At 39.5% G+C, this 17,789-nt stretch overlaps 1 protein-coding gene across 2 annotated transcripts in view; it reads left to right on the top strand.

The window, feature by feature from the left end:
* The first annotated feature begins 1,405 nt into the window (after positions 1–1,405).
* The window catches only part of ZNF106 (zinc finger protein 106), a 43,122-nt gene continuing 26,738 nt past the window's right edge, over positions 1,406–17,789 (top strand). Inside the window, exons 1-4 of one of the 2 annotated variants that reach the window (XM_068400053.1) lie at positions 1,406–1,496; positions 10,191–10,276; positions 11,600–11,661; positions 16,360–16,557. In XM_068400053.1, the coding sequence (XP_068256154.1) occupies positions 10,223–10,276; positions 11,600–11,661; positions 16,360–16,557 (314 nt within the window). In that variant the 5' untranslated portion in view covers positions 1,406–1,496; positions 10,191–10,222. The remainder of the gene's footprint in view (positions 1,497–10,190; positions 10,277–11,599; positions 11,662–16,359; positions 16,558–17,789) is intronic. The other variant, XM_068400052.1, reaches the window with a different exon arrangement.

Genomic DNA, 17,789 nt, shown 5'->3' with positions numbered 1-17,789 from the left:
CCTCGGCCCCCCACCACGCAAGCGGGGCGGTGGGAACGCCGGGCCTGACGTCAGCCGCAGCGTGCAGCCTGGTTACACCCAACACGGCGCCGTGCGAGGCCCTGTGCGCGTGCGTCGGCGTCCTGCTCTTGTTGCCGGGAGCGCGAGGCGTGCGCCGTTAGCGCGCGTGTCGTGCGGCCGGTGCCGGATGGCTGTAACGACGGCAACAGACGGCGCGGTACAGAAGCAGCCTGTTTGTATCAGTGGGGCTTTTCTCCGGGTAAGTTGTTGTCTATTAGGAGGGAGCGTGTCAGCCCCTCTGGTGTTATAGGGGAGAGAACAAGGGCAGAAAGGGAAAGATGCCGTTTGGAATCACCGGCCTTGTCTGTTGTGGCTGAACCAGGTGGCCCTTCCTGGGGCATATCCCTTCTTTGGTGTGGGTAACTCCAGCCCTGTTCAGGCTGCTGTCAGGATCCTATACCTGCTGGAAGGCTGCTAACACAGAGTGCTGCCGGGAGCTCTCACAGCATCGAGGCCCACAGCAGCTTACGGGGCTCTTTGAGCCTGTACAAGGTCCCTCTTACAGTGAAACCAAAGTGATCTTGGAACCGGGCCTTGGTTTCCCTTCTCCTCCTCTCAGGATGCTCAGACCTCCTGTGGGCTTTGGCTTCTTAAAACGTCCCAGCGGACTAAGGCGTATTGCACACTGCGCAGCCTGGGCACATGCACACGCTCTTGTCCTGTCTTTCAAATCGCTACTGGAACGGATTGTCCAGACGCAGCTGCCATGGCTGGGCTGGCCCTGCACGATTTTTAAACTAAAAGAGAGTAGATTGAGACTAGATATTGGGAAGAAATTCTTTACTGTGAGGGTGGTGAGACACTGGAACAGGCTGCCCAGAGAAGTAGATGCCCCATCCCTGGAAACATTAAAGGTCAGGTTGAACAGGGCTCTGAGCAACCTGATCTAGTTGAAGATGCCCCAGCTCACTGCAGTGGGGTTGGAACAGATGACCTTTAAAGGTCCCTGCCGAACCATTCTATGGTACTATGATGGTGGTGGCTTCTTGCTGCTGAGGTACCTGCGGTCTTTACTGCCCGCTTTTTAGAGCAGTAGAGTGTGTGTTTATAGCACTATATTTACAGATAATAATAACGTTTATTATCATTATCGGTTGGTAAATGCCCCCAACTGACAGCGAGTCCCGCTGCCTCCGCCGTGAAGTTGGTGCTTGCGCCCCCGCCAAGCCGTCCCGCCGCCAGGACTACATTTCCCGGCACGCATCGGGGGGGCCCAGGCGCGCTTCCCGGCGTGCCGCGCGGCCGCCCTCCTGCTGTCGCATTGGCTGCGCTGGGCGGCTGCCCCGCCCCGCCGTGCGCCGCGGGTCTCTGGCGGGGGTCGGCCCGGCACTGGTGCTGTGAGAGCGGCGGGCTCGGGGACAGGCGGCGGCTGGGCCTGCTCGGTCCCGGCAGGGGGATGGGTTTCCGGACCGCTGCCCTGGCGAGGGGTGCGATGTGTGAGTACCGGGGCGGGGGGGGAGCAGAGGGCTGGGGGAGCTCTGTGACGGCAGTGGGGGTGATGGGGGGTTGCTCGGGCTCTGGCGGGGGGGGGTGGGGGGCGACCTAGGGAGGGGAGCGGGGCAGGCCTGGCCTAGAGGGACTGCAGTGGGCGTCTTGCCTGGGGGCGGGATACATTTTGCTTTGCGCTGTGAGCATCCTTTACTGCTGCAGTGGTTCCTGAACTTTGTTACCCTGTTAAATACAAGCTTTTGTAAAGCAGGTTCTCTGTTACCCATGTATAGTTCTCATACTGTCTCTTCATACCTGCCAGAAGCGATTCCAGTGTTGAAGCGTGGCTTTGGGTACAGAGTTGCTTAGTTACCTTCCTCCTAACATACAGCTAAAAATGTGTCGTAGTGAAAGCATGTATGAATGTGGTAATAAATGTTTGGTAACCTAAAAGGAGTGGGACTGATAGTGTGAAACAAGTAGTAATAATACAATGAACTATGAGGTATTTAAAAGTAATCATTCATCATTGCAAGCAGGGTAGTTCACATGCAAACCTAAATCATATTAAGAATTTTTCAGAGGTGCTTACGAACTTCAACTTGGAAAACTTTACGAACATTGGATAGAAGTGGCATTGATGATTGAAGTTTATCCTTTGATATGCTTTATTGGTAGTGGTTTGATAACAATGGTCTCATGCAAGTAAGAATTTTCCTTTTCACCTTCCCTCCTATTCCTTTCTGAAGCACAGCTTTAAAGAGCTTTGTAGAACTGATGAGTTCTGAGGTGTGACCTGGGAGAGAAGAGGATTGAGGTTTGATGGACTTTGTTTTCAGCATGAGTTCCTGGGGCTGCTTTTCCCATATCTTTGCTGGTTATTTCTATTATTTTGTTATTTGCTACTTCTTTCAGTCAACCCTCAATTAGTATATTAAACTAATTGACTGTTTTGCTGAACTGATATATCTTAGCCTAAAAAAACACTTCAGCCTTCCAAAAATTTGGTTAATAATTTTGCTGAAGTTTGAAAGTATCTCCCCATTAGGACTGCAATATTTGGGATGAGTATTGCAGGTTCTAAAGGCCAATGCAATGTGGCTTTGTAACTTCTTACCTTGGAAAATGGATTCCTACCCTGAAGTCTCTTCTGTTAAAGGCAACTGTATTATCTTTTTTTTAGTCCTTGCTTGGCTTCAACTGAACTGGCAGTACCAGGCAACTGCATTTGTACCATCACGTATGTTCCCCTATTGACTGATTTTTGTGTGTAAAGTTTGTTAAATAGGTGCTGTGTTCTAGTGTTTTCAATTTGGAACAAGTCATTGGTTTTAGCCAAACTATGTTAGTCTGTTACCTGAGTCAATTTGATCACTGTGACCAAACTTTGGGTAACTTATAGCCCATATGTCCAAAAATGTCACACATTTGAAGATATGTCAGCTAAGTGCATCTTATTTACGAAGGGCTGTGATATCCAGTACAAAGAATAACAGCAGTTGCTATCCTATAAATACGTATCCAAATTGTGTACAGAGATACTAAGACTTGTAGATAATTTCATCTAGGTAAAATTAAGGTATTTTTCCATTGATTTTTTCCGCTTTATCTTGTAAAGACAAAATTCATAAGATATCTGGAATCAACTTTAAATTTGATCAGAATCAAATTTAAATTGATAAAATTCTTTTTAACATCTGATAATCATCTTCTGTGAACTCTGCCACCAGAGGGTGTCATAAGATTTGAGCTGTTACCTGACTCAAGCTGATTATAGGAAAGAGGATACTATACACTACAAATAACTTCTTTGTTTTTATAAAATTTTTTTTCATATTTGTAGTGCAAGGGATTTTTCTCATCTAGTCCTAGACTATTTTACATTTTGATCCCAAGCTGACGAAGCCACTAATATTCAGTTCTAGGACAAACTGTGTTACAGAGATGTAAGAATTCAGACCGACCCCTATGTTTCTATTTCCTGCTCATTAATGACTGCTGTCTTAATGTTTGGGATCCTTAACTTGAATTTACTTGGCACCAAAGCTCCATATACTGAAGAGTGACCTGACTACCTTGCTTTGAGTGCTTCAAATCACTCTCCAGTGGTTCTTCATACTCTGTAGTGACTGTATAAATAGAAAGAGCCCAATGACTGACTGAATGCTCTCCTACATGCTCTCTTGTGTCTACGTAGATCTTTCTTAGGGACTCAGAGTCGTTTTGCCAGGCCAGGTACCTGCTTCTGTGGAACTGCAATAGGTGGGATGTGTAGAGTAGTCTTGGCTTCTGAATCCCTGTTCTTCCAATCAGTGAAAAGAGACCTAGTATGCATGCCTGTGAAGGGTATTACGAGCTTAAATACCCTAGGAAAGAAAAAAAGATACAGCTAAATGTTACAGAAATAACTGTAAAATTAAGTGGCAGGTATTTCTCTCATTCTTGTGTCAGTTTGTTGAAGACCTTTTGTAAAGTGACACAAGGTTATGTTAAAGAAAATTGGCAGAGTCCGGGTCTCTAGGTTTGCTGGTTTTATTAAACAACTCAGAGTTGGACCACCACCGCAGTGAATGGTACCTGGCTCAAATTCACTATCGGTTTATATAGAAACTAATAATCAATTACATCATAAACATTTCATAAGCTTCTGTTAATAATCCACTAACTATTTCAATTCCTCTTTCTTCCTTTGTCAAGAGTCCACAAAAGTCCATTCTTTTCCATTGTTTAGCTGATCTTTATGTTCTGGTTCCGCTCTGACTCCGGTCGACACCCCATCCTCGATGTTCTTGCCGTGATCAGCGTCCCGTCCTGATCCAGGTTGATCAGAGTCCGGTTCCCACCGCCAGTGTCTCCTAAACATTCAACCTTAAAAACAACTGAAGTTACATTTAAAACCTTATCTATACTAATTTTTATTTCTAAGTGTCCTATATTTCTTTTAAGGTAAAGAAAAGGTTAACCATACATCCCCTTTACTAAAATCATCAGAAGGTAATACTTCTAGGCCTACTCCTGCTTAGCTATTCATTAAGCTTTAATTGATGATTTGTTCAGTCATAGGTCAGGATTACACAAGGAGCTTTGAGAACAATACTCATGGATTGTGAAAGCCCACCTGTGTTTATTCAGATAGACTTATATTAATTATTCTATTCTTCATTCTATTTCACCCTTATTGATCCTTGTCTCCCTAACTCATAAGAACTTTTACATTAATTATGTGAAAATTTCTATAACAGGTTATCAGAATAAGCTGATGTGAATTCTTTTGTAAGTCACAGAAATTTCTAAGTCGGTTAGGTTATTTGGCCTGCATCTTGTGGATCACTGTGTTGCTTCTTAATAAGACTTTGTCTCAATCATTATCAATTATGTTTGAGGCTGTAATGGTAGTAGGGGTACAAAGACAGTTCACCTTTCCAAAGGGTGCTAATAGGGGTCTTAGCTGGAGTACTATGTCCAGTTTTGGACATTTCTTTTAGAGTGTTGTGGGCAATTTGGAAAGAGGAACGGCAATTTTAATAGGCTCAGGAAACACGATGTTTGAGGAAAACTCTGAAGAAAAAGAGTTCGCGTATGTCTAAAAATGAACTGCGAGTTTAGGGGAACACAGAAGCTTTCCAGGTGTGTGGATTTTAGGTGTCCCAAATGACAGCATACAGCAATGATGCTGAACAGCTCTCCATTGCAATTAGGACAGTGTATACCCATGAATCTTCTGGTGAGTACAAAGCTATCATAAATAAGACAGCAATAAGGCATTTGCTTTCACTAAGGAGGAATTATCATCTTGGTTTACAGCAAGGAAAACTTAGTTTGGATATTAGGAAATTATTAGCATTGTTTATATATAGGGAGTTAGAAAGATGCAGTTTCATTATGACTTAAGGTGTATATATTCTTCTGGTCTGTACCCCATTCTTAGATTTATTTGAAATAAAAATAGACATCAATGAAAACTCTGTGTTCATGCCAGGTGTTCCTGTGCCTGCGCTGGTCTGTTTAAGGTGTTTCTCTATAGTCTCCTTATCTCCGGTATACCTTCCCTGTGTGTTGTAAAAAGCCAGCCATACTCAATGGCATAGCACGCAAACAGTTTCTGCTAGATGTCTTCTAGGCTAGTTAGTGAAGTCAACTTTATTGCTTTTTAACAGGAACTTAAAGAACTTTGATCTCAGGAACTACAGAACTTTTCTTCTGTCTCGATGTCAAAACAGTTGAGCGCTTGGCCGCCCAGCTACAACATTTGCTGTGCGGTTGTGCTTCAGTGCTGAGGGGTCTAGAGTATCCTCAGTCTGTCATGAGGATGAAATTAAATCTTGGAAAGCAGGGAGGAATTTACCTTAAAAGTCTTGCTTTGGACAAGTATTTTAACTACTGGGTTGTAATATAATTATCTCCTTTACCATGTTAAAAAAAACCCCTGTGAATACAAAGTAGTTTGTACAATGCGTGATAGTGTGCTAGAGGAGAATAATGCTGTTAGTCATGACTTATACTTTAGTAAGCCCTTAAGTTTCTGACTGTTGATCAGGTTAGGTTGCACAGATCAGCATCTCAGAAGGAAGGTTGAAGTGCCTCTCACATAGGCCCAGAAGTAATGTTAAGGTAATTGGTAAATGTTACGGTCTAGCAAGGGGATGCATAGTGAATTCAGATGCCTCAAGGGCATCAGATTCCCACTGAATCTGGGAAGGAAAGATAGTGTTTGAATGTTGGTGCTTTATTCCACATAATCTCTGCTCGAGGTGATGAAATTTGAGCATAGGCCTCTGTCTTGTTATGGTGAATTACTTATTTTTGTACAGCATTCTCACAGTGGTACGGGGCTTTGATGTTTGGAGCAGCGTGTAATAAAGGGAAATGGGTTTATAGTAATAAAATTTTTCCTTAAGAAAATCTCTCTCTATTACTAGGCTTTAATAAATCATTATTTAGTTAGATTAGCGATCGTTATTGTGTTGTAGCATTCGTTTATCACTGTAGATGGTTGGCTTCTCTCCAAGTCAAAATGACCTCGTGTCCACCACTTCCTCCCATCAACCAACTATAGATTTCATGAATGCACTTTGTGGTGAGTTGCTTCTTTCCCCTCTGCTCTCCTCTCCTTTCCCGTGTCTGTGGCAGCTATGTTACTGTTCTACAGCTCAACTAGGATGTGTGCAATCAGTTGCTGCAGGAGAGAAGTCACTAAAGCAAAAGGAATGACATTCCTGTGAGGAGCTGAGGAGCGTGTTGCTGCAGAGCATTCTGCCACGGTGAACTTCTAGACTCCTGTTCTTGTCCAGTGTAGAATTTCTATTGCTGTCTGTAGGGACATGCAGCGTTTAGGCAGGCCTTTAGACAGGCCAGCGCTGCTGATCTCTTTGAGGCCTCCTGAGGATTTCTAGGCAGCTGGAATGCTGGGCTGCCCGCCCTACTCATGGCAACTTGTGGCTTTATATAGTCAGAGTGTTCAGCCACTGATCTGTAGCAGATTTAACCTTGACATACATTTTTAATGTATGTTATCCGGTAAGGTTGAATAACTGTGGTCAAATGGATGTTGTAGCAGGAAGTAGTCTAATGCCTTATTTTCTTTGTAGACTATTTTTACTTGTGAGAAGTGTTCTTCAAAATCTCTGTAGCAGACTTGCTTAAGTTAATTAAAACTGTGTGGTGTTTCCAAGCTCTGGGCAGGTGCAGGCTATGAGCAAGTTGCATTTACATCACATAGTTGTAAAATGCATCCCTTCCCTTTAAAACAAACAAATAAAAAATCACCCACTGAACAGTTATGTTCCCTCAAAACAGCAAGTTGTAACATCTCATTTGCTTTGAAGGCTTTACATTTTGCTGTTGACATGTGTCTCTCTTTTATATGGTGGTGGGAGTCTTTTTGGCAAAACCTTGTCTTTGCTTGCAGTTTGCTCATTTTTTGAGAGTAGTTCATTTTCCTGTTGACATTCCATAAGAAATAATTTCCTATGCTATGCAGCAAGTTGATGATTTCTAAAGCGCGAAGTGTTAAATCTGATACAAACTTGAAGGTTGTTCAGTGTTTAAAGTATGGGATTTTTTTTTTTGTTAAGTATTCAAATATGCCCGCATTTATGTAGAGAAAGCTCTGTTTCTGAACTTTCTCAGTGTGAAAGTTTTGTGATTGAAGAGACCAGTGTGTGATGAGATGAAATGCCGTCACTGACTATGTGGCTCAAAAGTTATCTGGTTCTTGTTGCTGTTGCATAATGAGTGAGGGAATAACTTGAATTTATAATGTTTTTCAAAGTACTTAATGAAAGTTCTTTTACAGTGAAATTGAGTACTTCATTAAAGTGAGCCATAGGTTTTATAGCAGGATTTGGGAGAAAGCTAAGGATGAAGGGAAGTGGTTTATCTCTATGTAGACAGTAAGTCAAGAGGTGATCTGGAAATAGAATGTGGGTCTGTCTTCTCCCAGTCCTTGTAGCATCTACTGAATTCTGAGTCCTTGCCTCTAAGGACTTCTCTCTGTGGAGGAGAAAGTTTCACTTTCCATAGTAACATCCAATAGCATTTGAATTCCATTAGTATTTTTAGTACTCTGTCATAAGTAATGCCCAGTTGATTGGGCAGTTAGCCTAAAACTCTTCTGTAATCGTGTATAGTTACTATATGTTTTAATTAGCCAAAACAGGTGTAATGTGAGCTCTACTTGTGAAAGCTTTTTAATATTACGTGCTAACTGGTGTCAGCAAGTCACCATACTTTACTGGCCTGCTTTTCCTGATTTAAGTCCCATGCTGCTGTTTTACCCATGTGCAGAATGAATTCTGTAAATACTCGAATAACCTTGAACAAGATCCGGAACACATGTAGGGTATTACTCCGCTAAACTACAAAGTAGTGCTAGTGAAGGATGTTGGGGGAGTACAGAATATTTTAATGCAAAAGGAAGTATCTGAAATTGGCGCAAGGATTAGCACCCTTACTTTTCAGGAGTAACTTCATATTAATTGCATTAAAAAAGCTCTCCTATATTGGGTAGGCATCCAAACCTTTGTCGCTTGTGTATGTTCATAAATAATTCTCTTAGATCTGCTGCAGCTGCACAGATCTGCATAAACAGAATGTTGTTGATGTGTTCCTATATTCACCTAATAACCTACTGGAAAATCATGAGGCTGAAATATCTCATTTTCTGTCTCTACTCACATTAGTTTAAACTTTCCTTAACTGCTGTCTCAGTTGAAATATGTTTAAAAACAAGTTATACTCTTTATATGTGGTTTCAAAATAATTTGTTCCATAACTTGGTATTTCTGTGTTCTGAACTTCCATGAAGGCAGGTCCTTTTGCCTGCACATCACTGATATCATATGAATTTACATGCATGCTCTATATGACCTAGGCTGGTGCAAAGTTCTGAATGATCTTGTACCTTTGTGGGGGTGATTTGTTGAAATAAATAGCTGTTACTAACAATTCAAGTACGTCAGGTGCCCGTGTGATGAAGCTAGAGAATGCATGTTTAAACACTATCAGGTATTTCAGTGAGATCAAGAATGGCACCCTAGGAATGCTGGTTAGGGAACATAAGAAGATGATTGAATCTCCTGTTGTGATTTAAGTATGTGTGTTTTGGTATGATGACGTGGATTGTTTTAGGGAGAAAACTGCTTTCTCAGTTGTCTAAAGGTGAAAGGACTATGGTAACTCTCAGTTCTTCCCCTTTAAGCTGGACAGATGGTGGTGCATACGTTAACTGTAAATGGACATGCAAATCTGGAGGAAAAGAGTTATTTGTCAAAGAACCACATTTTGGAATTAAGAGTGGGTGTGGTTTTACTTGCTTATTTTTGTTTGTTTATAGTTGGACAGTACCACTGAATGTCAGAGCTGCTTTAACTCTAGGTAAGCTGGATTTGGTAAAAATCCAGTTCTTGCCCTTTGCTCACAGCTTCTAGTCAGTATCAGATTTGGAGGGTTTGATGCCCCTGATGCAGACGGTGGATGGTAAATAATTAGAATTAACTTTGTAGGGCGAGTGTGGAAATGATTAATGATTCAAATACATAAGGTGCCCATGCAGAGCGTGGTGTTAGAGAATGCATCTTAGAATGCTGTCTAAATTAAGTATTTCAGTACATGCATATGTGTAGTTCTTACGGAGGTTAATGAGAAAAATACTGAATTTAAATCAGTTTAGATCTGATTTTATGGTGAATAAATGGACTGATAAACCTTGAAGACTGATGGTCTTTGATGTCACGAATGGCATTCGTTTCATTTTCCTAGGGCCTTAAATATCTTATTGAGCTCCCTGTGTACCAAAATAAAGACATGAGTTTGCCCTGCTTGATTTCCCCACTTCCTTATCTCCCTCTCATCATCCTAGTTGAAGTGTTTTGTTATTCTGATTTGAGTAGCTGAGAGGATTCCTACAGATCTCTGTTTGTGTGTAGAATGAGTGCCATGTCTTGGAGGACAAGGAACAAAATGAAAGAAAGGGAAAGCTACTTTTTATTATAGCTGTTTTAGATGACTATTCAAAGTGACCTTATCTTTTTTTGAAGAATGTTTACTATGCACAAGAGGTTTATATTCTCTTAAAGAAACTCAGCACAAGTGTTATAATGGATAGTAACTTATTTTTACTTTCCTTACTAAAACAGATTAATGAAAAGAAAAAAACCCACAATCTTAAGTGTTGGATCTTTTAAAATTATTTTTATTTGCAGGTATGGGATAAGATCTTTCCGGAGTAATAAGCATGGTTCGAGAACGAAAATGCATATTATGTCACATTGTGTACAACTCAAAAAAGGTAAATAATTAATGTTTACATCTATCAGTAGATACTAATATGAAGATACTAATATGAAAATTGTGTAAGAAATGCTTCCATTTTAAAATAGTGTGAAGTATGAGGGTTTTTCCCTCTACCAGGAATATATTGATCTAGGTCTATCACAGATCGAATAGTATATTTGCATATACTTTAGAGTATCTTTCTTGAAGTGAGCTGTGCAGTATGCTTGATTCTGAATGTTAAGAATATTGAAGTCTTTGAGTTTTTTATATTGTTGTATAAAGATACTAAAGTGAAAAGCACTCAAACTCATTTGGCTATTAATTGTGATATGTTAAAAAAAATTGTGTATTACAGTATTCTTATTCCTTTTGGGAGGTCTGTGTTTCTGTATGGTAGGAGAATGTGGAATTATGCAGCACAGCATGTGTTTTCATTAATGTGTCGATTTGGCATGTATCTTCTGTGTACTACAAGTCATGCAAAGCCTGCATTGAAACTGCGTGTTTCTTAAGGGACCTTCATATATTACTTAGCCACATGGCACATAGATAGCTTGCAAATGCCCATGTTGGTTGAACCATGCCCATTCAAGGTTGAAGATGTTGCTTTGCTTTTGGAGATGGGATTTCAAGGACTAAAGAGGATAGTAGTATCTGTTCTTTGAAGATTTCCAAACACTTTGCTCAAACACCAAGAGAAAATTGAGTCTTCTGAATGCCTTGCTTTCACTGAATTATGAACATTCTTTCTCTTCCAGCAGCTCTTTTTCAATAGCAATTAATTACAGCAGCACTGCAGTTCACGCATCAAGGTTGCTGTAAACAACAAACTGACATGTTATGTGCATCTCAGTTTCTGAAGTGCTCTAATAGAGTAAAATAGTATGTGATGGTGAAATTACAGCTGTATTGTAATACAAATACAGAGAGACTGCTCAGATTGCACAGGAAAACTGTTTTAAGTACTGTGATTCTGGAGAGTGGTATCAATGAGACTTTTAATAAAAATGATGATCAGCAGTAATTTGTCAAAAATCACTCTAATAAGCTTTGCTACATGCACTCCTGTTTGTCTTTCTCCTGGAATTCTGCTCCCCTTCTGTTGAATTCTAATGACTCCTGTGTGTCCTTCCTCAGGAAAGGTAACATTATATGACTTCCTGAGAGTGTGACTACTTGTACTTTCATGGTCATAGAAACAGGAATGGCAACTGCTACAGCCCCACAGGAGTAGAGTACACCTTTCGGCAAGGCAGGAGAGTTCTCAAAAGTAAGCTTTTCAAATATGGTACACCATTTTGTTTTGACCAGTTTTACTTTTTTCCCCACGTTGAAGGAAATGGAAGAACACATGAGAAGCATGCTTCACCACAGAGAACTTGAAAACCTGAAGGGAAGGTATGAGAACAATCTTGCATTCTTCTTCTATGTGCATTTTGTGTGTCACTGTCTAGAAAAACTCACATCTTATTTCCCATGCAAGCTGAACTGCACAATTTATTTTTATGCATCGCTTAGTTGCATGGCTTGTGATAAAGCTGGCAATGAACATCATCTCTTAATGTCAAAGACTCAGGAGGCAAAAAATCATATGGAAGAAAACTCTCCTGTATTTCTTGGACTGCAGTGAAATAAAATTAAACAACATGCTTTTTAGGTCTTGGCAGTTCCATGCTTAATTTCTTGGAAGCACTAGGTGCCCGTGTGCTGCCAAAGGCAGAATTATGAACACTGGTGTTTTCCTTTTTATAATGTTTAATGTGTTTTAAAAGTTTTCAGTGATGCAGAATCAATTGTTGATCTTCTAAACCACTGTGAGAAGACTGTCTTCTTGGATGTAAAGTCTGCATTTGCTTGAGTGACTGCCTTGTCCTCTGCCAGCCTGGTCCAGTTGTTTGGTTAAGGGACCTAACCATGGTGGATGGTGGTTTCCTTGGTTTTATTTGCAACCTTTGGAAAGTAGGAGGAGGGAGTTAAGAGGTATTCAAATATCATCCTGATAATATGGAATCAGGTTGTAACCAGAGTGCACATAAAAGTGCTTTCATGTGTATGGGTTTTGAGGCAGCCAGAGAGATCAGATAGTCTGTACTTAAGTATTTGATCTACAGACTAATTTTTAATCATCTTGCAGCACAAACTTTATATGGAAATGACAAATCTATTTTAAACACCTTTTAAAGGACTAAGAAGTGATCCTCTTTCAACTCTTAGAGGTGTGAGAGATCCATTTTGTCAGGACATCTGTCTTATATTCAGGGAAGAAAAATTGTAGACCACTTCTCTTTGCATGCTAGCTTTTAGTTCGTGTGTCTTTTGTTCTGTTGTTTTGTGTAAGGTGAAAGCAGCTGTTAGGGCTCCAGTCCCCTTTTTTAAAGAGTTAACTATTAAAGAAAGGCTGAGTGAAATTAAGATTCTGATATATGCTATGATAGATACTAATGCCAGTGTAGATAAGTTGTGCCAGGTTGAATTCTAGTAAAATTCTTAAACTGTTTTGTTTTATAATGTTTCAAAACTAGAAGAAGTTAGAAACTTTTTTCTCTTCAGTAAGTTTTTATATGCAAAGCATATGTATAGCTGCAGAAAAGCGTCCATGTTTGGAGTGCAAGATTGTATTACATAGATGCCACAGATGAAGACATTTGTTTGAGCCAGCTGTATAGTATTTTATACTACTGTTCTGTATAATTGCTAGGTATTGCTGTAGTTTGTCTAAATCAGCACCTTAAAATGGTTTTAGGTTAAGACTTCCAGAAAATCTGTAGCATATGTGTATGCCTGCTTATATCTGCTAACATTTCAAATTCTCTCTCTAAAATAAAAAAATAACCCTTATTGTAGGACAATAAGTAAAAAGATACTGCTTACCTCGAAGTGCTTATTAACTGTCAGTAAATAACCTCTGTTGTCTAATTTCTACTTCTATTTAATATTTGATTAATGTGTCTGGGTCTTCGCTGCAGGTTAGTAAACTGGGAAAAGAACTTCTGTCTTCAGAATCTTCATCATCAGCCTGTGTTTAGACAGGGGTTGTGTGGACTATCAAAATGTTAAAATATATCGGAAAGAAAATTAAATAATCTTTCCCTCTTTAAATTAAATTTGTTTTAGTGGGGTACCGAAAATCTTCAAGTTGTCTGGATTAACAAAGTTGGTTTTGTGTCGCATTGAGAAAATGTATGAAAGCAGCTTTTTGGAAGCTATTTCATTTTTTTCATATAAAATTTGCTTTGTAGTAATGATGGAGGACATAAAAATGATAAATTCCTCATGTTCCCTACCCGCTTCTTTTTTTTTTTTTTCCTCCTGCCATTACCATCCCTTGCTCAGCCCTACATTTTGTCATTTTTTTTTTGTTCTGAATTCTGCTAGTTACTTAAAAGAAAGAAGAAAAGAAAAAAACCAAGAACACCCACGTAATTTTGATTTTTTTTCTCTACTGTGCCCCACACAACTGGGTCTTGGGAGCTAGGAACATTCTGAAAATGTGCCTGGGATCAAGCGCATCATGCTATTTGATATCTGTCCTGTTGAGCGTGAAAAGGATTTGTTCTGTTATGGAACAGCTGGGAAGGGGTTACTCAGAAAGCAGAATGTCCTCTGCACTAGAAGCTGACTTAGGGCTTCTGGTCAGCTAACTGGTAGACCATTTCTGTTCTGGAATTTCTTCTTCTGACAATGATTCTGAGATCAGCTTAAAATTTCACATATTTTGGCATCTTATTTCTGGCCTTCTACGTTTAAATTTTTTTTTTTTTTTTTTTTTTTTTTTTTTAGTTTATGACTCTTGAAGCTAGCAGTAATTTCTAAAAGTTATATATTGTGTCTGCAGTGGCTTGCAAGTGATCTGACAATTCTTGGTTTTCCATTTCCATAAGACTGAAATTAAATTAAATTTGTTTCCTCTTCATTACATTTTCTATTACTGAAGTAACTGTCTTCATCACTTCTTTCAGAAGAATGCATGGAAGATATTTGTTCTCAAAATGAATAATGAACTTCATTTTTCACTGTGCAGCAGCAGCCTTCTTCTCTTCCCCTGTGCCTCTCCTTCTTCCTCCCTTTTAAGTTTAGAAGAAGTCTTTTAGGAAAAATACAGCCTTGTAAAGCAAAATGTACCCCAAGTAGAAAATGTGAAGCACAAGCAACAGCCTCATGAGTGTGGCTGAATTGTGTAACAGAAGATAATACCTTTAAGTGTGTATTACCAGCATCTTACTACCTTCAAATTTAACATTCAAATAGAAGTCACTTTTTAGGCTTCCTGTAGGGAAGAGGTAAAGGAAATGCACACATTCGTTCACACTTTTCTCTTTTTAAAGTTAGCTTAGTAATCTCAAGGGCTAGAATAATTTTCTGAAACATTTTAAGGCTCTTATCCTTTTCTTGAAGTCTTACCCAGTGTGATATATAAGGAGAATTGGATGTCAAGTACAAGGCTTTAGCGTTTTGGTTTTTTTTTTGGTTGTTGTGGGTTTTTTTGATTTTTTTTGTTGTTGTTGTTTGTTTGGATTTTTTTGTTTTTTAATTGAAAGTGAAATAATGCTCTTGTATGAGAGACATTGAGTCTACTATCTGAAGTATACATCCAGTAAATAAAGCTCTTGGATGTTTTCATACTGAGAATACTTTTGTCATGTTAATTTCAAACTGCTTTTGGCCTTCTTGTTGAACAACTAAGATTGTGCAGTGTTCCTGTATGGTAGGGAAATGTGTAGACATGATCAGTGTCTGTTGTAGAGTGTGCCCAGTTCTGGCTGATATTAATGGGGATAGGGGAAGGAAAGAACTGAAGGAAATCTAAACTCCCTTAAGTCTAACTATCTGAACTTCTAGCCAATTCATCTTCAATTAAAGCAGTTGTTCATATAGAAAACAATAGTGTTGTTTTCTATATGTTTGCTAAAGGTGCATCTTTTGATCTTTTTCTCATTTTGTTTTTAACTTTTCTCTAAAAAAGCAAGGATTCATGTTTGTCTTTTTCCTTTATGGATCCCATTTTTTTGACCGCAGTCACAAACTGTGTGTCGGTATTATAATGCTACTGTTACAAGACTTTGGTCTCAAGTGTGCCATGGGGATATGCAGATCTGCTTTTATGAATTAAATGGCAGAATTGAAGAAAGCATTGTGGAGGCAGGCAGTGAGTCCTAACTTGGTCCCACTGAGTTATTTGCAGTGGACTATGCTCTCATTAAGTTTTTTCTGACTTTTTTAAACTGGTGAACATATTTTCCTTGTTTAGTTTTATTATTAACAATGTATTTCCTTAACAGTGGAGTATTGAAAGGATTTGTCAGACCAAACAAGATATTTTTAGAAATCTGAATTTATTACCAAAAAAAAGGGTAAAAAAAAGTTGTAGCCGTAATCCAGTATTCACTGAAACATGAGTAAAGCCATCTGTCTGACACAGCTGTCAGCTTCCTCCAGCTGAAATAATTTCTGTATTTTTTAAGATAAGTCCTCTAAAGTAAAAAGCAGACCTCATGCACACTTGAACCAAATAAAGTACAGTGAACTGAAGACACCCTCCCCTCACTCACTGTGCTGTGGAGTCTTTGGATTCCAGGCAGCAGTCTCAGCTGTCCCAGTTTAGGTTATGTTGTATCAGGATTGGCTGTATCCATGTACTGCCTCCTCCCTTTTCTAAATTTCACTGGGGGAAGGCTGAAGGCAAGGATTAAATGTAGAAGCTGTCGCCAGGCTTCCCCAGTGCAGCTGGCACCATGGATGAGCTTCAGAGCAGCTCCTGCCAGCTCTGTAAGCCTTCCACTCTGCCTCCTCGCTCACAATGTTTCCTCTGAAAAGATTTTGAGTACAACAATTCAAGAAGAATTCCTCCTCCCAGTTAACGCAGCTTTATTACTAAGTCTTCTGCCTCTTGATTGTTGGAAAAAAATCTTCTAAAAATTGATCATCAAAAAACTAGACCTTGAAAGAAAAAGCCAGAGAATTCAAGTAACTTAAATATACTGAGCAAAACCTAGTTGCCTTGAACTCAAGCACATTCAGAGGAAACAAAGTAAGATCAGAGATACCTGCCATGCCTGTTGGCAGAGTTGAAAGTCCACCCTCTGCCTCTCTTCCTAGGGACAGCAACCACGAATGCCGGGTGTGCAGGGTGACACTGGTGGGTTTGTCAGCATATGCCAAGCACATCTCCAGCCAGCTGCACAAAGACAACATTGATGCCCATGACAGAAAAGAGGAAGAGAAAGAAGAGGCAGAAGAAGAATACTTTGACAAAGAACTCTTTCAACTAATCAATCAAAGGAAAGAACGGAACCGGTGAGTTTTACTTTCTCCTCTTAGGTCATAGAATTGCTTTTAACACAGTTAGGATACGCTTCTAGGGCTTAGGTGCTCATGAAATGTAAACTGCCTGTAGCCAGTGTCCTTGCTATGAGAACAATCCAAGAGACCTATGTGGATATTGTAGTTTGAACATGTAAACGTGATTCTGCTGAATGTTCTTGTTCTGTTGATCTACTACTAGTAAGGAAGTACAACTATTCTCCATTATGGATAAAAACAGGCCCCAATGTGGATTCTTGTGTTTTGAGAGCCCTAATGTTTTTATTTTAATGTTTGATACCCATTTAATTGAAAGGCTTAATAAATGTCACGGTAGTGCTAATATTGTTTGGGGCAGGGGGTGTCTATGGGAACCTGGCCTTTTAGAAACTGTTGCTGAACATGCTTTGTTATAAAACTTTAATCTGTCTATTTTTAAAATTAATTGGATTGTTCTGTCAGTGTCACACTGAAATCCCATAATCCTTGAATGAAATTTCTTACCTGTTTTATCTTACTGCTTACCATTAGCTAAACATAATTCTAGTGACTCACTATGAAATAGAAGGCTGCAGACTGATAAGTATTGCCTTTTATCTTCCGTGTAACTCTGCAAGTGTGCATTGCTAATATGATGTTCCAGTTGGGAATATATTTATGTTTGAATAGATTTATGGCATGGTGATGGTATTAAAGGGGCATATGATTTTTGAAAGAAGCTCTTGCTTGCTGTGGCTAGAAATTTCAATTATTATCTCCAAGTGCACAAACCTGAGGAGATTATTTGGTTTTGACACCATTCTGTCATACTAGGATGTCCCTGTACTGCGCGATGGTCATGTTTTCATGTTGGTCAGTGTAGGTAGCAACAATGTCACTTTTCCTGCTTTTATGGTAAAGGACTAATGCTGTCAGTACAGTGGTATTCTGAGGCAACTAAAATCTTAGAAAATCTCTCTCTGCTGGATGCCAGTTTCGAGGGGGGAAAAAAGAAAGTACATGGATTAAGTTACTAATACAGCAAAATTGTTTCCATTAGATCATAATCTAGTTGAGTCAGCTCCTAGAACTTACAGTATCACTTAGACGTCATCTCTTTGAATTCTTGTCTTAGAGTTCACTTTATTTTATGCAATAGGCCATTTCTCATTAGAGAGTAATTATTTGTGCATCTTTTAGCAAAACTGGAATAAATGTGTTGAAAACTTAAAGGGTTTTTAGGAGTT

The sequence above is a fragment of the Nyctibius grandis genome, chromosome 4 (assembly GCF_013368605.1).
Source record: "Nyctibius grandis isolate bNycGra1 chromosome 4, bNycGra1.pri, whole genome shotgun sequence".
Lineage (NCBI taxonomy): Eukaryota > Metazoa > Chordata > Aves > Nyctibiiformes > Nyctibiidae > Nyctibius > Nyctibius grandis.
This window is presented reverse-complemented; position numbering and strand designations above follow the sequence as displayed.